General features: G+C 37.4%; 3 protein-coding genes across 5 annotated transcripts in view; 2 read left to right on the top strand and 1 right to left on the bottom strand.

The window, feature by feature from the left end:
* The window catches only part of LOC117991257 (solute carrier family 25 member 16-like), a 128347-nt gene extending 107995 nt beyond the window's left edge, over positions 1-20352 (top strand). The window contains exon 7 of the transcript XR_011237856.1: positions 20074-20352. The gene's annotated coding sequence lies outside the window, so the exon portion shown is untranslated. The remainder of the gene's footprint in view (positions 1-20073) is intronic.
* LOC117991274 (lysozyme-like) lies at positions 1697-15214 on the bottom strand. The gene is made up of 4 exons (XM_034978852.2): positions 15055-15214; positions 5842-6015; positions 4458-4531; positions 1697-2608 (listed from the first exon to the last, which is right to left on the bottom strand). Exons 1-4 carry the CDS (start codon positions 15119-15121, stop codon positions 2459-2461), a joined length of 465 nt encoding a protein of 154 aa, XP_034834743.1. The 5' UTR covers positions 15122-15214; the 3' UTR covers positions 1697-2458.
* On the top strand, positions 17695-25621 carry LOC117991243 (PAT complex subunit CCDC47). Of its 3 annotated transcripts, none has more exons than XM_034978811.2 (11): positions 17695-17853; positions 19075-19220; positions 20368-20468; positions 20642-20746; positions 21291-21465; positions 22020-22153; positions 23079-23237; positions 23399-23589; positions 23669-23822; positions 24781-24915; positions 25403-25621. In XM_034978811.2, the coding sequence occupies exons 2-11, from the start codon at positions 19079-19081 to the stop codon at positions 25505-25507; spliced, it is 1401 nt and encodes a 466-aa protein (XP_034834702.1). In that variant the 5' UTR covers positions 17695-17853; positions 19075-19078; the 3' UTR covers positions 25508-25621. The 3 variants fall into 3 exon arrangements, with proteins under 3 accessions (XP_034834702.1, XP_069361045.1, XP_069361046.1); XM_069504944.1 differs by lacking the exon at positions 17695-17853 and adding an exon at positions 17969-18103; XM_069504945.1 differs by lacking the exon at positions 17695-17853 and adding an exon at positions 18144-18230.
* The last annotated feature ends 105 nt before the right edge of the window (positions 25622-25726 follow it).

A 25726-nucleotide genomic window follows, 5' to 3' on the forward strand; every position in this document is an offset into this window, starting at 1 on the left:
CAACCAGTGAATGAAAATTGCCATTTCCCTTCCAAGTTAGTCCGCTTCCATCTTAAACTGCATCGTCACTTACCACTAGTCAAAGGCTAAGTTGTAATTAAGTAAATATATAAAAGGAAAAGGTGACTGACTGACTGGCTGACTGACTGATCTATCAACGTACCTACAGCTCAAACTACTGGACGGATCGAGCTAAAATTTGGCATGCAGGTAGCTATTACGACGTAGGCATCCGCTAAGAAAGGATTTTTGAAAATTCAACTCCTAAGGGGGTGAAATAGGGGTTTGAAAATTGTGTAGTCCACGCGGACGAAGTCGCGAGCATAAGCTAGTAAATATATAAAAGGAAAAGGTGACTGACTGACTGATCTAACAACGCACAGCTCAAACTACTGGACGGATCGCGCTGAAATTCGGCATGCAGATAGCTATTATGACGTAGGCGTCCGCTAAGAAAGGATTTTGCAAAATTCAACTCCTAAGGGGGTGAATAGGGGTTTGAAAATTGTGTAGTCCACGCGGACGAAGTCGCGAGCATAAGCTAGTTAAGCATATAAGATGAAAAATAAATTTATAAAAGGTAAGTAGCTACTATGGTAAAGTACTACTTTTTTATATTATTATCGGCTGTCCGACTCCGAGAATATCTTGTGGTCTGGCCAGCTCCAAGATAAAATATAAGTATGGCGGTTTCTCGCAGTCCCATTAGTGGGGCCAAGTGAGGGGACCATGGTTAAGTTATGATTGCTCTGCGTGCAGTAATGGCCCAAAACCTGATGGAATTTGAAAGACACCAGTCAAATTGTGGTTTTCAAATTGGGGGGTATTTGACTCCAATTTTTTTATTACTTTATTATAAACTAGGATAAAATAATGACGTAAACTGATAAAACTAATTAAACCGATCAAATAACAAAAACGTTGCAAAAACGTTATAAGGATTTAAATATTTCTGATTAGACAGAGATAGCCAGTTTGACGTCACACCTACTGATGCCATAGTAGCTTCACACGAGTAGATACTCCTCTGTGGTAGCTTCGTCCTACTCTGTGGTAGCTTCGTGCGGCTTCATACAAATTTTCCTTTTGCGAGATAGGGAAAGAAGCACTCCAAAATTAAAATGCCTGTAACTTTGTAAATCTTTGTTGGATTTTAATAATTTTTTTTCAGTGTACGTCATTACATTATTTTTATCCTAGTTTATAATAAAGTAATAATATTTAATCAAATTCAAAAGTAGGAAAATACCCGATTGGCGTTGGACCTCCTTTAACACCGTCTGAGAATATTTTGTTAAGTAAATAACCCATTGCACATATAACAAAGCTGTGATAGCCTAGTGGTTAGGACGCCCGCCTTCTAATCGAAGGTCGGGGGTTCGATCCCGGGCACGCATCGCACCCCTAACTTTTCGGAGTTATGTGCGTTTTAAGTAATTAAATATCACTGCTTTAACGGTGAAGGTAAACATCGTGAGGAAACCTGCATGCCTGAGAGTTCTACATAATGTTCTCAAAGGTGTCTGAAAGTCTACCAATCCGCATATGGCCAACGTGGTAGACTATATCCAAACCCTTCTCACTCTGAGAAGAGACCCGTGCTCTGTAGTGAGCCGGCAATGGGTTGATCATGATGATGACATATATAACAAAATCAGCAGATACCTATTGAGATATCTGAATTAAAAATCAGGTGTATCTTTATTTGTTTTTATTTACATTACGAACTTAAATATTAAATTGTCTTTTTTCATCAAATTATGAATATATAAGAACTAATATTGACTAAATATATTACAGCTATTAACTTACACCTAAATGTATGATTTATATTATTAAGTAATTTATTTATTTTTCTGTCCATCCTTCAAATTAACCGTGACTCTGTACCTAGAACGAGTAGGTACCGAAGAACCAATTTTTTTATATATTCCAGTTGGGAATATTTTTATTTTTTATATTGACTAAATATATTACAGCTATTAACTTACACCTAAATGTATGATTTATATTATTAAGTAATTTATTTATTTTTCTGTCCATCCTTCAAATTAACCGTGACTCTGTACCTAGAACGAGTAGGTACCGAAGAACCAATTTTTTTATATATTCCAGTTGGGAATATTTTTATTTTTTATTATCTTTTTCCACTTTCATTTTTTAATACATTGCATGCTCTAATTTTCTCTAACTCTATTTTGATCGTTTTTGTTTGATATTTTCATATATTTTTTTACTGCAATGAAAAATAATACAAACACTTTTTTATACCGCAGATACTTATTATGAAAATTGAGAGAAACTAAATTCATCTGTATGCGTTTAAATTAAAAGTTTAATTTAATTAAGTAATATTCTAACTTTTTCAGCCTTGTTCGCTTCATTTTATTGAATGTAGTATGCCAGTTTTTTTTAATTTTGTTTTTCTGTTTTTTTTTTCAAAATGTTCTGGACGTTTTCAACCCTGCTGATGTGCTGCAACGGCTGCCACACACTGGTTGAAGACCTGGACGTATTTGAACGGTAGGTCACCTGTGCACCCGTATCCGCCGAGTTTGTGGATCGCCATGTAGTCGTAGCAGTTGATTACGCCGTCTCCGTTGCAGTCCTGAAAAAAAATCTTATCAGTAAATAATATAACATGTATTAATTGGTGATCCGTAAATCCTGGTGTCTGCCTGTAGGACTAAACATTTCAATTTGAGAAACAATTTATCCCTTTATCTTAGACAAAAAACCGATAAAATCATAATAAGTGGGTACGTTAAATTAAACACAAGCCTTTTTTTTAAAGATGCTCTTCCAGTCTCGAGTAGTTCTAATCAAATTACTTTTAAGTGCAGTGGTGACATTAATCTTACCCTCTAGCAAACCTCTAGCCATTTTCTCGGAGAAGAAAAAGAAGAAAAAGTTTTGAGAGTTTTTTAAACTATTTTTAAACAACGCCAAATGTTACCATGTCATATTTTATACTTAAATCAAGAATAAAATTAATAATATTTAGATATTTTGTTTTTATTTATGCGACAAGCGATTTGTTGTTTGAGGAAATACTTGTTCTTCAAACTAGTTATCATGACCTCACGTTTGAATTATTTGATACTTGACACTCTTGATCAAGGATCATAATCATGTTATTAAAATGAATCCGTTCTTTAATCATAAGTAGAAGTTTAAGCTAGAATAATATTACTTATTAGCCCATAGGCTAGATGGTAGTAGTAATAAAGCTGCCATTTTATAATGGTGCTTTATGGTAGGAAAAAAATAATGAATCCGTTCTGTGTGCCGTGTTTTCCTATGTATTTTTAATGATTGTGCCGATTCGCAGTAATTTAGGAATTCATACTGATTATTTGTAGAGTTCCGTACGTACGTATGAAAAAACGGAACCCTCATAGGATCAGTAGTGTGTCAGTCTGTCTGTACGTCTATTAAACACGTAAATCAAAGCGATTATATTATTTATATTATTGTAGATACAATATAACACAAGGCGTGTGAAGTCTGCCAATCCGCACTTGGCCAGCGTGGTAGACTGGCCAAAATCTTTCTCACTCTGAGAGGAGACCCGTGCTCCGTGGTGAGCTGGCAATGGGTTGATCATGATGATGAGATACAATATTGTTTAGTTCGTATATAAATAAAAATTCATGACAATTCATGGCCTATGTAAACCGTAATTGTAAATCTATTCGATTGTTTTTGTTCATATTACCTATTTTAGTACCTACCTATCAGCTGACACTACATACGATGATCTCACGCGCTACGGTCGTATGCAAATTTCAATGATAAGTTGACAGCTGTACAATAGAATATAGATATCTACTGAGAACTCATTCCGCCTATAGTTTTCATTACGGATGTCCTATGAATACTAGGAATTTCCAGATTCTTCAATAATTGTACATTGGTACTGGTTGGTTTTGGACTAAAAATGGCTGGCAATAATTAGTATGATTTGTACATCAACCGCAGACATTTTCGGGTAAATACTTACTTTAGTAAGTATCAAAAAAAATTTAGAGACCTCGAACTGTTTTGGATAAACATCCGCCATATTATTTTTGTTTGTACAAAATGTAGCATACGTCACCCGGATCATCAGAGAAGATTAGATAGAGATATTCAAAGTCATCATCATCATCATCAACCTATCAGTGGCTCTCTCCTGAACACCGGATTCCTCTCATAATGAGAAGGGGTTTGGCTATAGTCCACTACGCTGGCCAAATGCGGATTGGACGACTTCACACACTTTTCAGAACAATATAGAGAACTCTCAGGCATGCAGGTTTCCTCGCGATGTTTTCCTTCACCCTTAAAGCAAGTGATATTTAACTGCTTGAAACGCACATACAACTCCGGAAAGTTAGAGGTGCGATCCGCGGACCCCCGATTACGAGGCTAAAGTTTTAACCACTAGGCTTTTTTAGTAATCTCAGAGTACCTACCTGTCCGAATTTCTTCATGTACCCCTGGACGGCGGTGGCCGCGCAATGAGGGTCGTTGGCACAGCTCGAATACGCTGAAAACAGAGATTGTTTCAATTAATACCTATACACAAAGATTCAAGGAGATAACTGATAAGGTCGTCAATTGTACCTTATAGCTCTTTATTTTTTACTTATTTAATTGCCTTTTTAACAATTAAGTTTGTAGGTGTCTATATCATTTCATTCATAAAGATAATTCATTAATCATTCATTAATAATAATTAATGATCAGTCAGTAAGTAAGTACTATACCCGGTGTTCCGGTTAAATAAAATAAAATTTATCTTATCTTATACGCCTAACCAAGTAGCCTCCTACCATCTTAGACAGCGTTAGCAGTTTTCATCAGATGAGATCATAGTCAAGGTACGTTAGTACTACTTTGTAGTCATTGAATAAAAAATATCTTCAATGTATCCTTGGAAATCCTATATTATGGTCTCCTTTGAAAGATTTTTTTTCAAAATTAATAATGCTTAAAAGATGGCATAACTTTTCTGATTCATCAGTGATATTCAAAACCTTGGACGGTACTTACTTATTCATGGCCAAAGTACTAACTTTTCTTTTTTATTAATTCCCGGAACGTAACCCTGGTATTTAACTTTTGGATATGCGTCATGACTCAAATGATCCATAATATTCTCCTAATAAATGGTAAGTCACGACATGTTTAGGTATTACTTACATCTCTCTTGACATTTAGACGCGTGAGGTGACCAGGATCAGGATATTGTAAATGTCACGTATAAGGTGACCGTAGATTTGGTCTTGGTTTGGTGTTTGGATCAGTTGCATTTTTAGGGTTCCGTACCTCAAAAGGAAAAAAGGAACCCTTATAGGATCACTTTGATGTCTGTCTGTCTGTCTGGTTTATTTACATGATATCATCATGAAAGCACTACACTGGGTGAGCCTTGGCTTAATCAAGTAAATTTCTCCATAATGAGGATGTAGAAGCAGCTTCTTTCCAATTCGAAACTCCGAAAACCCTCATGCAACTAATCCGTCAATTCACCATCCTCCAGATTTTCCTCAGTTTTCCTGACCTACCTGTTTTCTGTCTAATTTTAGTTTGAACGTGCTGCTCGTTTTGAGATTTCTGTAAGGTTTTACTTACCGAGTTGGTTTACTGAACTAGTAAGCCAGATAATTAAGTAGAAACACGTACCATCTAGGAGAATCAAAAGAGATACCAGGTAGGTCTGGTTTGCCGCATCAGCCCAGTAAGCCCAGGTGATTCTGAACAGGCTGCAGGCACCACAATTGCAATCTAGACCCTATTTCCTTGTTACAGCGTTCAAGGCAGTTTGTCAGCCAAGGTTTTCAATTGCAAACGTACCATCGGGAGAGTCAGGAGAGACGCCAGGTAGCACTGGTTTGCCGGCATCAGCCCAGTATCCCCAGGTCATTTGGAACAGGCCGCAGACGTTGCCGTCGCAACCCTGCCCCAGCTTGCAGCCGGAGATAGCTTGGCACATACACCCAAGGCACAGCTCGGTGACCGGTTTTTCACCTGTAATTAAAAAAAGTTTATGGTTTTATTGATCCAGATTTTGTAATGCAGTGCAGAGAATTAGACATAGTTATAGTGTTTAGCACTCATATTTCCAATCTTCCTGTATGGTGTTAAAACTCCCAAGATAAAGAGAATTAATGCGTTCGAAATGTGGTGCTGAAAGCGAATGTTACGTATTCCGTGATTGTACTGCAACTTCAGATTAAAACACGATTTTCCACCATATGCCTTCAGCGCATCCTTAGTTATTTTGGAAATAGGTATCGCCCTCCGCGAAAATGAAAGTATGGGGAAGCTGATCATGGTTGATAATGTGGCAAGAGACTTCTTCAGCCAGTAGTCAGACCAACTGAAGGAAACTAGTGTGCTAGTAACTTTTACGATGCTGTACAAATGGCTTAAAACAGGATTCGATGGAAGAACATTATTTTAGTTCGACTTTTTCGACCCCACAACTTGATAATGTTCAGAAAAATCAGAATATTAGGTATACTTAACGTTGACTGTATCTATTTGTTTATAGATTCAGTAGAATAATAACAATCCAACACGACAACAATGTCAATATATAAAATATTGCACAAAATTACGTGATATTATTTATGTAAATCCTTAAACCGCAGAGCTCCACATGACATCTTAAGTAATGTATGGGGAGGTCAAGGTACGTCTTACCTTGGAGAGTAGCCGTGTTTAAACCTAGGTACTTTATTAAGTACTACGATGAAACAAAGACCTGTGATGAGTTATATATAGGTACTGCCTAAAACGCAGACGTAGTGTTGGAAGACCCCCCACTAGATAGACAGACGACATCAGACGAGTCGCAGGGAGCCGCTGGATTCAGGCGGCGCAAGACCGTCGCGTGTGGAAGTCCGTACAAGAGACCTATGTCCAGCAGTGGACGTCTATCGGTTGATGATAATGATGATGATGATTGCATAAAACATGACGGTAGCAGGTTCGAGATTCGGTGAATCCTGGACTATAAGTAGGTAGGTACCTATATTATGCTCAACAGCCAGACTAGTTGGTGGGGCAAAATTGACGAAAATTCCATCTTACAAGCGAAAAAAAATCTACATGACAAAACTATCAGGTGGTTTGAGCTGTACCTACGTTGTTATCAGTCAGTCAGTTCTTTTCATATATAGAAAATAGGTCCCACGGAATTTTTAAAAACCTAATTCCACGCAGACGAAGTCGCGGGCATCAGCTAGTACAATATATTATGAGTGATGTAGTACTATTATAGGAGTACCTAGGTATGGGTTTTAGTTTTTGAAAGAGTATTACTGCATAGAGATAAAATCATCAAAAATATCACAGTTTTATCACAGAAAAAGGATGACAGGTAGGTATGTTATGTTTCATACTACCTTATCCTACCACTATTAAATATGTAAATAAGTACCTAAGTGATCTTGTTCTGTGTAGGTGTTGTAACTTGTAAGATCCGGCTAGGGGCTAGTCATAGTGTATTGTTCCAAGCATTTGAGTTAGCTGGCAGATCGGTATCTGATGTATGACCTTTTATTACATCTTAATTATGCGGGTAATAACCACATATACGTAAGCTAGAATAACTTCATAATCATTGAGCTTTAAGGCGAGTCACAGAGGCTAAGCGGAAAAAACTGGTTTGCTAGATCAAATGTTTTAGGTATTTACTATTAAATAATGGCCTTGCTAAAAATATACAATATACCTAAAGACATTGTCTAAAGAATGTGCTACTTTGATACACAATAGGAAGTACTTCACTCGATCAAATAAAATCTTGAAATAAGCCGAAATAAAAGTCTAAAATGAATTATTTAATACTAAAATTTCTGACTTGGCAAATAATTTTTATATGGAAATATTTGTCTTTAAGTACTACAGAGAACCTGCTAAATTTTGGTTTTTAACAGGACTTCTATAATTTATTAAATTCAAATTTAACGTTTGAAACACAGAATTTGAACGTTGCCAAGCGGTTTACTTCAAAGCCGCGCTGCCCGCCTCGGTGACTCGCCTTAAGATCCGACCTACGGATCTCCTCATTTCTGATTTTTAACCGACTTCAAAAAAAGGAGGAGGTTCTCAATTCGTCGGAATCTTTTTATTTTTTACGTATGTTCCCCGATTACTCGAAGACGCCTGGACCGATTTTTAAAATTCTTTTTTTGTTTGAAAGGGTATACTTCAAAGTTGGTCCCATTTAAATTTGGTGAAGATCTGATGAGCATCTTCGAAGATAGATACTGGAACTCCTCAACGGATAAGAGTAAATTGCTCGCGATCAGTGTAATAGCTTAGTAAACAGTAGATTTTTAATCAGTCATAGCATAATTCCATGGGGCCACTAAAAATTGTGAAATAAATTTTTTTTACAAAAAAAATAAAAACCGACTTCGATACACAAACACTAAAAATTGAAAAATAATTTAATTTAGTACCGAATATATTAATATATTATGTATACAAGAGTTAATATTATAGTTCCATAATAATATTTTTTGGGGTCGGTGCCAATGAGGTGCCATTGTGGAGTCTCATAAAAATATGAAGTCTAGACGATTCGCGCAGCTAAAGCTAATTGGCACCGGCACCAAAAAGTATTATTATGGAACTATATTCATGGATACATAATATATTCGGTAATAAATTAAATTATTTTTCAATTTTTAGTGTTTGTGTATCGAAGTCGGTTTTTATTTTTTTTGTAAAAAAAAATTATATCACGTAAAGAAACTTCGAACATTGTTTCCATTTCATTTTTCTCTCTCCCCTCTCCCTCCACTCCCCGATTGCCATTTCAACCTGTCGCGTACAACATATAATAATTAAATTAAATTTTTCTCTCCGTAAGAACCATCCTCGTACTTCAAGGAATATTATAAAAATAGAATTATCGAAATCGGTTCAGCGGTTCTCGAGATTTGCGATGAGCAACACATTTAGTGATTCATTTTTATATTATAGAGAAGATTAGCTGCATTATTCAGGTGTTTATTGAAACATTTATTTCTTAATAGATGATGCCCGCGGCTTTGCCCACGTGGATAGAGGTTTTTTAAAAACCCCTCTTTGATTTTTCGGGATAAAAAGTAGCCTATGTCCTTTCCCGGGATGCAAGCTATAGTAACCCAAGTTTCGTCAAAATCGGTTGAACGGATGGTCTGTGAAAAGCTAGCAGACAAAGAGACAGACACACACATTCGCATATTTTGTAATAAGTATTAGTATGGATACGTACCTAAGTTTGGAATTTTATCCGCATTATTAATGTAGCACAACGTAATATTATAAAATTATAATGAAGTAACTAAGCATCATTTTGCATATAAACATATTACATAGCGACTACTTCTCTGACATCACATCGAGATCAAGGGTGCAATCGTCCGGTCAGCTTCCGTATAAATATCGACATTTACATACAAACTGTAAACGTCATTATGATAATGATCAGGGCCGGCTAACTAAGGATGTATCTATCTATCTTTGATTTATTTTTGGATTTTTAAGCAACCTGAGGCTTAAAAATCCATACTAATATTATAAATGCGAAAGTGTGTCTGTCTGTCCGTCTGTCTGTCTGTCTGTCTGCTAGCTTTTCACGGCCCATCCGTTCAACCGATTTTGGTGAAATTTGGTAAACAGATAGCTTGCATCCCGGGGAAGGACATAGGCTACTTTTGATCCCGGAAAATTAAAGAGTTCCCACGGGATTTTTAAAAACCTAAATCCACGCGGACGAAGTCGCGGGCATCATCTAGTTAAAATATAAAACCGTAGAAACCGTTAAAAGGTACCTACCACTGCCATAAAATTTCCAACTTAGACTGCATGATCACTTACCACCAGGAGAGATCGGAGTTTAGAGCTTTTGTAACTTGTAATAAAACGGGCTTTAAGTTTTTCACGATTTCATTATTAGTTAGTAGCTAGCAAAAATAAGGGCGTCGCTTACGCGTTACTGCGTCTTAATTTCAGCTAAGGAAAAATTAAAATCACTACCCATTTATAATTAATCAGCTAAGTAGTTATATTCAAATAAATTAAACAATAACATAAACAAAAAATTAAACAAACATAAAGGTTTAACCTACTTATTAATCAATTGTTTTAGATACTTATTGGTACATTTACAACGTGATTAATATGCTGTATTATATTAGCAAGTTGCCATTGAGAAATACATTTTTTTTATCGTCAAAATGCCGGAAAGGCTTAATTCAGCCGAAATCCCACTAAGTAGATTCCGTGACTCACCGCAATTACGAACTAAAAGTGATTTTGCAGTACTAAAATATTCATAGGAGGACTTCCCGCTACAATTGTGCGCGTGAGCAAAAAATTTGCGGAAATGGTAATCAAGGAATGATGGATCATGCGTTTTTTTGAAAAACTTATGTATGGGCCCATAAAACATATGTAAGTTATAGGTATGCCTACTTAAGTAATATGTGTATGGCTAGACATTAAAACTACCTACCTAACACTTTCCTTGTGGAGGTAGGTATGTAGCTTGAATCCCGGAGGCCCGGAGACGGACAATAGGCTACTTTTTGCGGACGCGCGGAAAATTAAAAAAAACACCTAGTCTTGGGCATCACCTAATATCAACATCAGTACCCATATTATAAATGTGAAAGTGTGTTTGTTTGTTGGTTCGTTGGTTTGTCCTTCAATCACGTCGCTACGGAACAACGGATCGACGTGATTTTTTGCATGGGTATAGTTAAAGACCTGGAAAGTGACCATAGGCTACTTTTTGTCCCGGAAAATCAAAGATTTCCCACGGGATTTTTAAAAAAACCTAATTCCGCGCGGATGAATCGGCATCAGGTAGTAATATACTTATATAATATAATATTATATCTTTTAAAGTTGTTACAGGTCTGCAAGCGGTTTTTCTATATAAATTATGGATGGGTATATGTACTTATCTTTCTTTTTCTACTTTGTGATTTGTTGTTATTGCTTGGACAAGATCCTTGATCTTGCCAGACGACATTGTCAACGACTGGACCTCAAAACCAGATCTATTCCGCGGTCCTAATTTACTTTCTTGTCACCATTAGATGATGTTTTTGTTTTAAACTCTCCTATGTTGTTTCTAGAAGATGTTTCATCTTATTAGCTGTTTGTACCGTTAAAACATTAAAACCTTTGCACACGGCGCGCGCGTTATCTTCGCGCGTAACGAAAAAACACGGGTCAAAGTGCTGACACAGTTCAACGACAGTTAGGGAACTTCTAAAGTTCTAACAAAACGGGCTTCGACGTTACTGGCAGGCGTTAAAAATTCGTACATTTGACGCTAGATAGCCCTCAAGTAGCCTTGTTGTAAGTTTTTCTTTGATTTCACGTCACCCATACCCTTATCGTCGATTCTCTAGTTAACTCTGATGCTGAAAGCTGGATTTGTTTATAAACATAAATATACTACTTACGCCTTATTTGTACGTAAATAATGCAACTTGGTGAGTATAAAAATGTATGAGATTAGCCCGTGTAGCGGCAACTGCGCGAAAAAATATCGCCGTGTGTAAACGTCTTTAAGCTGGACTGGTGTGTTACTTGGCAAATGGTTCCAAGATGTTTAACATGCTAATACATCCGTTGGATCCGCGTGCCAATCAATCCGGTTCTGCGACGCTGTCCAATTAAATATATCCTCTATAGTATAGCTCTAGGTATAGCTTATTGCTTAACTGTTATGGGGTTGGGTCGGTGACGGTTCGTATATGGATACTTTAAATAACTTCATCCACATGGGATTAGGATTTTTTAAAGTTCAGTGAAAACTCGTTGATTTTATGAATAAAAAGTAGCAACCTATCTTCGTCTCTGGGATGTAAGCGACCTCTGTACCAAACCTCGTCGGTTAAACGGATAGGTTGTGAAAATATAGACAGACAGAAAGACACGCTTTCGCATTTCCATCCAGACCATTGAAAAAGATCGAACGCAGAGTGGAAACCAGTAATTCAACTCCTTATAAATTTTACTTGTGTTAGACACCAGAGGTACTTTTTGAAAATGCGCTTTCTTTCAAAAATAATGTATTTATAACAGTTAAATAGGTACCTAAGTTGTTTGAGGTAGATACATAGGGTAAACAAAACTGTAGGGGTAAGTGATCGAACTGGAATGTCTTAATAAAATAGACTTAGGTACGAATGTTAAAAGAAAATCTTGGAAAATTGTAATCATCGTACGCACAATCGATATACCAAGGTATGTAACATCAAAGGTACACAATTATCTTGCAATGATTTAACACTTTTCGCCCATGGTCAAATGATTTCTTACAACATTTTGTCAATTTATTTACTAGCTAGCTAACTATTGCAGTTCGTCAAATACTAAAGTATGAGAATATGACCCTGGTAAACGTGAATATTGTTTAGGTAAATTTATTGGTATGCACGGAAGAAGCTCTGCTTTGAAACTTATTTTAAAAACGAATACTTAGGTATGTAAGTTAGGTAAGTACCTACCTACCTATCTAAATATTTAACTAAGTAACCTTCTACTTACAAGTAATTAGTAGGTAGGCGTATTTGATGCCATTAAAGGGCGTAGAACAATAAAATTATCGTTATGCAAATCATATTATGCATATCATTCAGGAATTAGAAAAATTGTATTTCTTTCAGCTAGGATGGCATTGTTCTTGGTGAGCTAACGTTTTTTTTTCAGAAAGGGGTTATTATCTGCATTTTTCATTAAGTAGGTATAATTATTTTGATTATTAGAAGCTGTGATAGCCTAGTGGCAAGGACGTCCGCCTTCTAATCGGAAGTCGGGGGTTCGATCCCGGGCATGCACCTCTAACTTTTCGAAGTTAATTTAATTTAATTTAATTTAAAACAACTTTATTGTTACTAAAATTACAGAGAGTAAGAATACAGGATACACTTAAAAAACAAAGGGCGACCTTATCACTAAAGTGATCTCTTCCAGGCAACCCATACTTAAGAACTTATAGAACTGTAAGACGGGGAGTCGCAATGTAGTTATATATATATATATATATATATATATATATATATATATATAAATAGATATATAGGCATACATAAACATACACTCTAATAGGTACATACTATACGATATAATGTTATATAGTATAATATAATATATACATATATATAAATGCGTTTTAAGTAATCAAGTATCACTTGCTTTAACGGTGAAGGAAAACGTGAGAAAACCTGCATGCTTGATAGTTCTCCATAATGTACTCAAAGGTGTGTGAAGTGTACCAATCCGCACATGGCCGGCGTGGTAGACTGTGGTGAAAACCCTTCTCACTCTGAGAGGAGACCCGTACTTTGTAGTGAGCCGGCGATGGGTTGATCATGATGATGATAATTATTTTATTTCGCAACCAGTAACCTATGTAGATACTTACATACTTACCTACCTACTATAATTTTTTGAATTTTCATTATTTTTGTATGCTGGTGGAAAATTTCAGGTAGTAGGTTAGTAGGTAGAGTTTCTACTTTCTTCTTTAAAGTTATCGAAAAAATATACCGGGACGTAGGTATCTATACTTAGCACATATACCGGTTACTGAACCTATGTTGTCCTTTTCTCTAAGAGCTTAATAAATTAAAGATAAATAAATATATAGGTAGATAATGCTAATTTATAAAGGTTAGTATGAGATAGGATATAAAAATATACCTACAACTATGCTGTTACCAAGTAAATAATGAAGAAACCGACATAATTAATATTGTTGTTTCTCATTATTGTCTATTAATTAAAAGGTATAGAGATCGTAAATCAATGTCTGGTGTAATAGCAATTAATTCAATAATTGATTAACAATTAAACTCCAATAAAACATCGTCGCGTCTTTCAACAATTTTTAGGGTTCCGTACCCGAAGGGTGCCAACGGGACCATATTATTAAGACTCCGCTGTCCGTCCGTCCATCCGCCTGTCTGTCAGCGGGCTGTATCTCATGAATCGTAATAGGTAGAGAGATGAAATTTTCACAGAATGTGTATTTCTATTGCCGCTATAACAATAAATAATCAGAATTTCAAAATGACTGCCATGAAAGTTGATAAAGAAGTCATTTGTTTAACGATGGCACAACACCCTTCGTGTGCAAGTCCGACTCGCACTTGACCGTTGTTTTTTTTTCACATTTTCTATATTCTCGAACGGGAAATACTTGGAAATCATTAAAAATCGAGCCTAGTATTCTCGGAATGTTATATACTAGGTAAGGTAAACTGTTGTGCGTTTGCACACACACAGCAGTGCACTATATTTTATAAGGCGTCACTCAGGAAAATCAGTTAGTGGTAAAATATTTTTAATGAATAAATGGAATGTCCTCCCAAAACATGCGCGAGGATCTTGAACACAGGATTTTAATTAATCAGATACAAGTTAACCCTTGACTGCAATCTCACCTAAGTAAGTGATCTCAAGAATTGAGAGTAGCGGCTTTTGCTCGGCCGTAGACATGATGTGATTAGAATCTAGGAGAGAAACAAGGAGATCCGTAGAAGAACCAGAGTAACCGATATAGTTCAACAGGATGCGAAGCTGAAGAGTTTAAAAACCGATAGACGTTGGGGGTCCCAAGATGCTAGAATGGCGACCTCGCACCGGAAGGCGTAGCGTTGGAAGACCCCACACTAGGTGGATAGACGACATTTAACAAGTCACAGGGAGCCGTTGGATTCAGACAGTAAAAGACCGTGGCATGTGGAAGTCTATTGTCTATCCGTTAATACCTAATGATGATGATGATGATGATGTTGATGATGATGATGAGTAATATTAAGTGCTTCTTGATGCCCGCGACTTCGTCCGCGTGGATTTAGGTTTTTAAAGAACTTTTTGATTTTCCGGGATAAAAAGTAGCCTATGTCCTTACCCGAGATGCAAGCTATCGCTGTACCGAATTTCGTCAAAATCGGTTGAACGGATGGGGCCGTGAAAGGATAGCAGACAAACAAACAGACAGACACACTTTCGCATTTATAATATTAGTATTGATTATGTACTCACTTATGTCCGCAAAGCAGACTCCCACCAGCATCAGCAACGCACTTAACTTAATCACAGCTGACACCATAGTGACAGATTTTTTAAACGATTAATAAAAAAATATAAAATGATATACGGCTTATGCGTTTGCGCATCTAAAGTCGACTGACATTGATCGTGGCCTTAAAGCTGCTTATATGGACGCTGTATGACCGCTTTGACTCATTGATTTCTATAGAAAATTTTTGGCTTTATTTACTTGGCGACAACCCTTAAAAATTAACTTCCTTATCATAAAAACTTTACGCGTGGTTTAAACAGAATACATAACCCTTTGGCCCATACAAGGCACGTGTCTAACATCAGTTTAAACCGCATCTAAAGTTACAAAATCTTTTAGTATAACCGTAAATCGCGTCGACTGTTATTGGCTTTATATCATCATCTTCAACCCATCGCCGACCTACTAGCTCGGGTCTCCTTTCAGAAAGATAAGACTCTGGGCCATAGTTCACCACGCTGGTCAAGTGCGAATTGGCAAACTTCACACGCTTTAATGTGTTGTGTATTGTATCTACAATAACATAAATATCTCCTCTCAGATTGAGAAGGGTTTGGCCATTGTTTACCACGCTGGCCCACACTTTCGAGAACATTATGGAGAACTCTCAAGCATGCAGGTTTCCTCACGATGTTTTTCTTCACCGTGTCTTCGTGTAAGGTCGATGATCTTTGTCAGCCCCAGACCCTCGCTAAATATGCGAAGGTAGGATTGTTATAAAAATATTTTAATTCAAGGATTGGGAGTTTTTAAACATCTAAATCCGGGAAAATCAAGTCGGGTTTTCTCGGAAGTTTGTCTTGAATTAATTATTATTTTTATTGCGATACCTTGAAATAATTTATTCGATAAACAAATACTTAGTAGGTACAGTACCCATACTGTACTAAGTATTTGTTTATCGAATGTTGCGAAACAATTGTCTCTTGTCTAAATACCAAAGTAAGACTTGGGGTTTTAACCGACCTCAAAAAAGGAGGTGGTTCTCGTGCTAAGCCGCATCCGCCCGAGGTGATCAGTCAGTATAAACTAAGTAGGTAGGTACTAGGTAGGTACCTACATATCGACACCTAAATGTAATGTTAAGTACTTATTATGATGACTGATGATATTATGTATGATGATTTCTATCAGTACCCTTAATATAAATGAGAAAGTGTGTTTGTTTGTTGGTTTATTCGTTTTTTTTGGTTTGTCCTATAATCACGTCGCAATAGTGCAACGGATTGACGTGATTTTTTGCATAGGTATAGATAAAGACCTGGAGAGTGACATAGGCTTTTTATCAAGGATAAACAAAGAGTTCCTACGGGATTTTGAAAAACCTAAATCCGCATCAGCTAGTGTAAAAATAAATGTGATCGTGATCTTATTTTGAGGACAAAATCGTGATTGCAAGATTGGTATCAGGCTCTATATGTAATCTATGTATATTCGTGTATAGATAGGAAAATCCTATTTCTATGTCGATCTGCGTGAGTTTCTATTTATTTCCTCAACGGTTATTAAACTGAAATATTTAGTTACAGTTTCGAAACCTGACGTGACGTCCTAGTTCATCGCCTCAACCTATCGCCTGTTCACTACCGAGCACAGGCCAAATTCCACCACGCTGCCATTGTGTTGATTTGCAGACCTCACAGACATTTTTATGAAGAACTCTTAAGCATACAGGTTTCCTCACGATACTACGTTTGCCTTCAGCGTTAAAGCAAAAGTATTAATTTGCATAAAATGCACATACATACTTACCTACCTACGTAGCTAACAAAAAAGTTATAACTGCGTGCCCAGGATTGAACCTCAGATCCCATGATATAGGAGACCGATGTAAAAAGCTGTGATAGCCTAGTGGTTAAGACGTCCACCTCCTAATCGGAGATCGGGGGTTCGATCCCGGGCACGCACCTCTAACTTTTCGGAGTGTGCGTTTTATTATAAATATGTAGGTATAAGTTTCGATTTTCACAAGATAGCCTTGTCGCACTGTATTCCAGTGTGTTCAGGATCATTATTACAGTGCGACAAGGCTCTCTTGGCACTTTAATGACATTGACAGGGGGGTGCTGTTGGAGAACAAAGGCTTAGAATCATATTCAAACAAGAACAAAGGGGACACTTGACGGCAACGTTAGTTCCGATTTTCGCCACACGCCAAGATAGCCTTGTCGCACTGTACTTTGGTACTTAGGACTTAGGTAGTTATTACATTTTCATCTAATAACATGATTCATGAGTCGTTTTCCATGCTTCTTTTTGTGTATGTGCAGTTGCTTCAAGTTTAAGCAACTGCACGTGCACGAATCGTGCACTTGTACACAAAAAGAAGCAAACGAACACGGCTATGTTTGGCTATGTTAGACTCAAAAGAGCTAGAACCCACAGCCGTACAGCCAGAAGATATAAAATAGTGTCATGTGACGCATGTGACAAGTACAAGTGACAAATACGCCAAAAGTCAATGTCAAGTGCTGCATGTTTTATATTGCAGAAAATTATCCATCATGAACTTTTACATGTATACTCGGTTCTGATTGGCTGCAAAAGTTTACAGTCCATCATTTTAACCAATGGTAAAGAAGTATTGCAACGAGGTCAAAATAGATTTATGAAATCACAGAATAAAACAGATTAGTTATTATTGTGCTATGTAATTTTATGGTTATTTTAAGATTAAATTTCGTATTTCGTTAAGAATAAATAAGTTAAAATAAATGTACTGATTTAATATATAAGTTCAGGAGAGTTTTGTTCAACGGGTAAGTAATCGTAACTTAATACTTCAATGTTTCATCCATTCAATAGGATAAAAAATTACAGTTTCGTATACGCGTACCTACGTATACGAAATAATTTAGTTTCTAAATTAACACTCAGATTTCTAATTAAATACAAAACTTATACAAACCTAAAGAGAGTTAACAGGGGAAACAGTTGTAGTACCTGCACATAATTTTGTGTCATAAATAATAGTTTTTAATGTAGGTCATAAATTTGTCTTTTAACATTGTAAGTACATTGTTTAAGGAAACCATATAGTGCACAGTTTTTGCGTCAAATTAATTCAATATTTCAATGGCCTTTGTATTGTTTTATAACTGGCCATGAATTAAAATAACCTAGTCTTATCATCAAGGTGAATTAGTCAAATAGTTAACTTGGTTATAAACTTTAGTTAAACTTGAAAGTTAGCTAAAATATTTATATCAGATGAGACCTAAAAATTGTGTGTAGTGTCATTATTGAGTTTGTGTTCTAAATCCATTTATTCATCCATCTATCTCTATATGTTTCCAGCAGTAAACACATACATATTATATACTGTATGCGGAAAGTAATGTACATCAACTTTTAGAAGGAGATAGCAGATTTGTAGAGCATTATCTCTGTTGTTGAGACCGACAATACTTCATATAGGTATGAGTGACAGAGACAACACTCTACAAAGCCAAAATGTCATTCTAATGGCCGATGTACAGTACTTTCGGCCGCGTACTGTATACAGAGTGATCAATGGATAATGATAAATTTCATCTATCTATGCCATCCATCTGTCAATACACATTGCACAAGCGTGGCAGACCGTGGCCTAAATCCTTTTCATTCTGAGAGGAGACCTAATGACGACGTCTATCTCTGAATGACGCTAGAAAACTATTTACAATGAATACCAATAATACTTTTTTTTTCTTCTGGCTTTACACAGATTAGCCAATGTCAGGACCAATAATACTATACTTATCAACAATTTAAAGATGTGGAGGTATAATCAGCAAAAGTGGTCTAGCAATGAGGCCCCATTTGCACCCTCTAGTACAGTTTCTTCTGTATCTTCTAATGTTTACTGTATATATGCCTGTGTGCAAGAAAGATTTCTAAATAAGTAAAAAATAAATGATTTAACAATTGCAGGAAAAGAGACAGCACTACAGTCTTGAGTATGTTTAAAAGTTTTATTTTCTTGTATTATTTTGTTTTAGGAACATGCGTATAATAATTTTGTCATTAACACTGTTGTTATGCAGTGTGTATATTACACATGCATATGAAGATCAGACACTAGAGGATGATGACTTTGCAGAGTTTGAACAGTTTGAGGTAGATGATGAAGAAGCACAGGATGATGGTTAGTATGTTTTGGACTCCTTTATTTATTAACTAGCTTATGTTCGCAACTTTGTCCGCGTGGACTACACAAATTTCAAACCCCTGTTTCACCCCCTTAGGGGTTGAATTTTCAAAAATCCTTTCTTAGCGGATGCCTACATCATAATAGCTGTCTGCATGCCAAATTTCAGCCAAATCCGTCCAGTAGTCTGAGCTGTGCGTTGATAGATCAGTCAGTCAGTCAGTCACCTTCTCCTTTTATATAGACTAGTGGCCACTTCACTTAGGTTATACACATACTTAGTATTATAAATGTGAAAATGTATTTGTCTGTCGGCTAGCTTTTCACTGTCCATCTGATTAGCCGATTTTAACGAAATTTAGTACAAGAATACCTTGCATGCCATTAGACTTTTAAAAACCTAAATCAATCAGGATGAAGTCATAATTAAATTTAAAAAAAAGTGCTCTACATAATTTGGCTAATATGTAAATCCAAACTGACCTGTTTGAACTTTCAATTGAACATTCAATCAACAAATTATCAATTATAATTATTCAATATACTAATGACAAACATTTTGTTTGACAGCTATATTGTTAATACTGTGGGGCGCTATCTCTACATAGTATAAAATACAGTCGCTTCCTGCTGTCTGTATGTATGAACGCGTAGATCTTTTAAACTACACAACGGATTTTAGTGCGTTTTCACCAATAGATAGAGTAATTCAAGAGGAAGGTTTATAGGTATAATTTAAAATTGGTTTGTATTAATTTGTTGAAATATGACGATATTTGAACAAAATGTCGGAAGAAATCAAGCTTATATCGAAAATTAACAAATATTACGCGCAAAAAACGAGACGGAGGCGGGCGGCGGTGGTCGCATTTATAATATTAGTATGTAAGTGACACTACATAAGTATCTACATTGCCACCCATGCGAAGCCGGAGCGGGTCGCTAGTCTATATCTATACTAATATTATAAAGAGGTAATGTCGTTAAGTTTGTTTGTAGGGGGTAATCTCTGGAACTACTGAACCGATTTTGAAAATTCTTTCACCAATAGAAAGCTACATTATTCCTGAGTGCCATAGGCTATATTATATACACGCGGGCGAAGCCGCGGGGATCATATAGTAATAAATAAATAATTTCTTAGATTTCAGCAATGAAGATGTACCAGTGTTAAAGCCAAAATTAACACCAAGCAAAGACCAATTTGAAGCAAATATTGATACAGATGATGACATTATAGTTGAGGTATGTATAATAATAAACTCTACAGTTTATTATAATATAGCTATCTATCATACTAATGTAAATGTAGTGTCTTTGTTTATTGGAAATAACTATAATTGTCATGTAGGTGTGGCATAACCGGTAAAATACAATATGTAATTTAATAACATAATAGTTCCATTTTCTTTTTGTAGGATGAAGACAGTGAGTTTGAACATTTCCAAGATCCTGAGGAATTTGAAGGATTCCAGGACAACACTCCTAAAAGTTCAGAACAACCCAAGATTACAATTTCCAAGGTATATGATGATTAAAGTATAAAGGTATTATTATTAGGATTACTTTGAAACTTACATAAAAATAACCATGAAAATCAATGTCAGCATTTTAATTAAAAAACCGGCTAAGTGCGAGTCAGGCTCGCGCAACGAGGGTTCTGTACTACAGTCGTATTTTTTCGACATTTTGCACAATAGTTCAAAAACTATGATGCATAAAATAAATAAAAATCTGTTTTAGAATGCACAGGTGAAGACCTTTCATAGGAAGATGTAGTTATCTTACTTTGAAAATTAAAATACTAATTATTAGTTCATGACCACAATTTTTTTTTGTGTGATGTAACCACAAATTCACGGTTTTCAGATTTTTCCCCGAATGTCTGCTGTAAGACCTACACCTACCTGCCAAATTTCATGATTCTAGGTCAACGGGAAGTACCCTGTAGGTTTCTTCACAGACCGACAGACAGACAACCAAGTGATCCTATAAGGGTTCCGTTTTTCTTTTTGAGGTATGGAACCCTAAAAACTGCAGAACTGCTATAAGACATGTGTCTTGTAGGTTCCTATAATGGTGCGTCCGCGATGGGACGCCTACTGGTTAGAAGGCATCCTCTGCTGTTTGCTCGCGGCGTACGCGCTTGCGTATGCAGTCGGGCGCGCCAAGAATTCGTCCATTGCGACTAACTTCCTCAAGTTGCATAAGCCTCTGTTGGAAGACAACTTTACTCTAGTCGGTAAGTCGCTTTCTAATACACGCACGCCCACACGTATGCACACACACACATACACTCGCACATACACACGCACAATCATGAAGGCATCCTCTGCTGCTTACTCCAGCATACGCGCTCGCGTACGCAGTCGGGTGCGTCAAGAATACGTCCATTGCGACCAATTTCCTCAAGTTAGTAAGCCTCTGTTGGAAGACAACTTTACTCTAGTGGGTAAGTCTCTCTCTCGCACGTACACACTGAAGCGCGCATATTTACACAAACCCATGCATGCGCGTGCGTGGTGCACGCGCACACACACACAAACATTACAAAAAACGTTTTATAGATTCTTATCTTATGTATGAACTTTATAATTTTATTATTATTTTTCCTGTGGACGTGAAACAGAATGCGTTGTTTTCTCATTGCACATCTACTACTATGTCCTAAATATAGCCTATTTAAATTCGATTTGTTGTTGTTGGACATAGTTTAGTTCATCGATCATAGATGTCGCTGTACTGTACTGCGTCGCGCTATCGTGTTGTATTCTCATTAAGGTATTATCACACCAGGTGAGACTGGGCTCGATGTGGTCGCGGCGGGCGACGAGCGTGGGTGGCGCCGGGAAGCGGAGCACTGTTTCACCATGTGGTGCAGCGGTAGACAGTGTTGTGAGGGAATGCTTCTTACACTGAAACTTATAAAGGTATATACTAGGCTATAAAAGAGATAATACACCAAGACCAAACGATACAGGAGACAACAGACAAAACGGTACACTTGACGATAAATGAGCCGATAGACAAAACGATAAAGGAGAAGATGACAGTGGACAGAAAAAACAATACACTAGACGATAAATGAGCCGATAGACAAAACGATAAAGGAGAAGATGACAGTGGACAGACAAAACAATACACTAGACGATAAATGAGCCGATAGACAAAACGATACACTAGACGATAAATGAGCCGATAGACAAAACGATAAAGGAGAAGATGACAGTGGACAGACAAAACAATACACTAGACGATAAATGAGCCGATAGACAAAACGATAAAGGAGAAGATGACAGTGGACAGACAAAACAATACACTAGACGATAAATGAGCCGATAGACAAAACGATACACTAGACGATAAATGAGCCGATAGACAAAACGATAAAGGAGACGACAGACAAAACGATACACTTGACGATAAACTAGACACTTCAAACTACACATAAAGAAAAACTAGACGTGACTAGACCTGAAGATAAACGACGCAATAAACCATAGGAGTCTGGAATCTAGTGTCAAGACGATAATACACACACACATACAATCATACACACACTGTTGTAATTTTATTTTATTATTGTATATACCTACATTTATTCTAACTCTATTCTGTTAAAATAGTTTAATTATAATTTTAAGTAATCTCTTTTGGCCTTCTGTTATACCTAGATTTAAATTTAAATAATAATTATGTATTTACGCTGTTGATTACTTTCAAATAAACAAAATAAAAAATAAAATAAAAATAAATGAAACGACAAAATAATACACAACGGTTAACTCTACGCGGACGAAACCTTGGGCATTCCCAACTATTGTACAAAATAATAGTATTAAATTTTGTTCACAGCGTCAAGACCTAGTGCACGTGCTATTAGGGGTAGTGCGACCCACTCCGGACACTTTGCTCATTCGTGTAGAACTCGGCAAAGACGACAGCGACCCCTACGTGCTGTGTGTTGCGCAGAAAAAGATCGCCACCCGCCTCGCTAAGGAAATGCAGGACCTGGTATGTATTACTACTTTTTTTTATTTTAAATTTTGCGTAAATTTCCTGAATGGCGAATTCGCCCGTGTTACAGAAGAGTCTGAAGCGTGCCTTGACTTTTCAGTCAGAAGTTGTCGTGTCAGTTTCACTGACGGGACTGAATTCTGTAACTTTTTTCACAGAGCATGTTCTGCCCGGAGAAGCGGCCGGGCGACAAGCACGGGCTCCCTGCAGCACTCTCAGTGCTGTCGGAATGCGCTGAAGCGACGGCGGGGCTGATGGACGCGCGGGTCACCGCCGCCTTGGAGCAGTACCACAAGAACGTGCAATACATACACGTGTCCGACCGCTACTGTGGCCCCAAACAGATGGAGTGAGTGTGTTGTATGTGTAACACAGCGCTCTCAGTGCTGCCGGAATGTGCTGAAGCGGCGATTGCTCTTTTTTTACAGAGAAACAGTAGCGACCAAGCCTCCGGACACGGAGCGCGTGATGCTAGTCAGCCTGGCGTTGGGCCCCGACGGCGGCGGCGAGGAAGTGCGACCGCTGCTGCTGCTCGTGTTCTACTTGCTGGACAAGATTAAGAGACTGAGGTTGAGTAAAGAGGTACGTGTTTACGTTCTCGGCCCAGTTATTATTTGGGTCTATTTATCTAGACGTTAAGGTGCCAAATCCCGCTCTCGAAGAAACCCCACTGTTTTGTTTATATACACAAGTTTTCATAGGGATAGGCCCTGAATAGGTAAGATAGTTACAGACAAATATACTCTCGTATTTTCATTATATTAGTTGAAGCCTGCGACTTCGGGAGGCTTCGGCCGTGGCTAGTTACCACCCTACCGGCAAAGCCGTGCCGCCAAGCGATTTAGCGTTCCGATACGATGCCGTGTAGAAACCAAAGGGGTATGGGTTTAATAAAAACTGCCATACCCCTTCCAGGTTAGCCCGCTATCATCTTAGACTGCATCATCACTTACCACCAGGTGAGATTGCAGTCAAGGGCTAACTTGTATCTGAATAAAAATAAAAATAAATTGGGTTTTTAGAAATACCTCTGAGACCTGAGTCTACGTAGTAAAAAGTAGCCAACGTTCATCTCCGGGATGCAGGCTATCCCTGTACCTTTCGTCAAAATCGGTCAAGCGGATTGACCGTGAAAGGTAATAGGACAAGCACACTTTCGCATTTATAATATTACAGGTTCATAACTGAGTAATTACCTGCGGTAGTGGAGCGGTGCGGGAAGGGTGTGATCAGTGATGACGTGACGCGAGAGTTCAGTGATTCGTCAACTTGTGACAGCTGTCACCCCTCCCGCACCGCTCCACTACCGCAGGAGCTTACTGTTACTCAGTTACAGTGCGACAAGGCTCTCTTAGCACTTGAATGACATTGACAGGGGGGCGCTGTTGGAAAACAAAGGCTTAACTATTCAAACAAGAACAAAGGGGACACTTGACGACGTTAGTTCCGATTTTCGCCACGCGCCCAAAGAACCCTGTCGCACTGTATATGCTATACCTATATAAAATAGATTATCAATTTATCTTTTCAAATTGTACAGGCGTTGTCCAAATGTGAGAAGCGTCGTCAGAAGGCGGCCGAGGCGTGGGTGCGCGGAGCACACGCGGCCAGGCAGGAGCAAGCCGCGCTGAGGAGAGAAGAGAAGAGAAAGCAGGAGAAAGAGAAGATACTGGCGGTAAGTCTAAAGAGATAGATACCTACTTCATAAAGTCATACAACAAAGATTTCTAGACAGACTTGTGCAGGTGGACAGGGGCAAAACGTGAAAGGGGTTGTTGTTGTTTCTTGCTTAGTGGCTTTTGGTAGTGCTATCACGGCAGAATTTACTTCGCCAATGTCGCGTACATTGAAGAAAATACAAAGGATATTGCCGGTTTCAGAATGTTGTCCGAACAGAAAAATTGTAAAAACACTTACCTACGTTTGGAACGGGACCTTATTACTAAGACTCCGCTGTCCGTCCGTCTGTCTGACAGCGGGCTGTATCTCGTGAACCATATAATAGGTAGAGATCTGAAATTTTCACAGAATGAGTATTTCTACTGCCGCTACAAGATAAAATACTGCTATGAAAATTTAAAAAAATCAAAAAGTGTTATTTATTGTACGATGGTACGGAATCACTTAACTGATTTTTAATTTTCTGCCCTTCTTGTATATAGGAGGACGACCCAGAGAAGCAACGCCGTTGGGAGATAAAGGAGCAGAAGCGGCAGCAGAAACGCAAGGCGCCCAAAATGAAGCAACTCAAAGTGAAGGCTTTGTAGTCAGATCAATGTGTCAATGAGCAATAATTTGAATGCAATATTATTTAAACAGATTTTTGTTACCTATCCTAAGTGTTACAGTGACAGTCAAGTGAATAAAGTGATTTAATTATAGCTTACTGTTTTTTTAATAGATATGATTTCTAAACTAGAATGACAGATCATAATATATTGCTAATTGCTATCCCTTCCTTCCTCATAACGGATGAGGAAGGCGGG

The sequence above is a fragment of the Maniola hyperantus genome, chromosome 19 (assembly GCF_902806685.2).
Source record: "Maniola hyperantus chromosome 19, iAphHyp1.2, whole genome shotgun sequence".
Lineage (NCBI taxonomy): Eukaryota > Metazoa > Arthropoda > Insecta > Lepidoptera > Nymphalidae > Maniola > Maniola hyperantus.

Coding starts and splice junctions, on each gene's coding strand:
- LOC117991274 (XM_034978852.2), bottom strand. CDS start 15,121: ATGGTGTCAGCTGTGATTAAGTTAAGTGCGTTGCTGATGCTGGTGGGA. Junction 6,016..15,054: donor AGTCTGCTTTGCGGACATAA/GTGAGTACATAA, acceptor TTTTAATTACAG/GTGAAAAACCGGTCACCGAG. Junction 2,609..4,457: donor ACATGAAGAAATTCGGACAG/GTAGGTACTCTG, acceptor ATTTTTTTTCAG/GACTGCAACGGAGACGGCGT.
- LOC117991243 (XM_034978811.2), top strand. CDS start 19,079: ATGCGTATAATAATTTTGTCATTAACACTGTTGTTATGCAGTGTGTAT. Junction 20,469..20,641: donor ATGATGACATTATAGTTGAG/GTATGTATAATA, acceptor TTCTTTTTGTAG/GATGAAGACAGTGAGTTTGA. Junction 23,238..23,398: donor CTAAGGAAATGCAGGACCTG/GTATGTATTACT, acceptor CTTTTTTCACAG/AGCATGTTCTGCCCGGAGAA.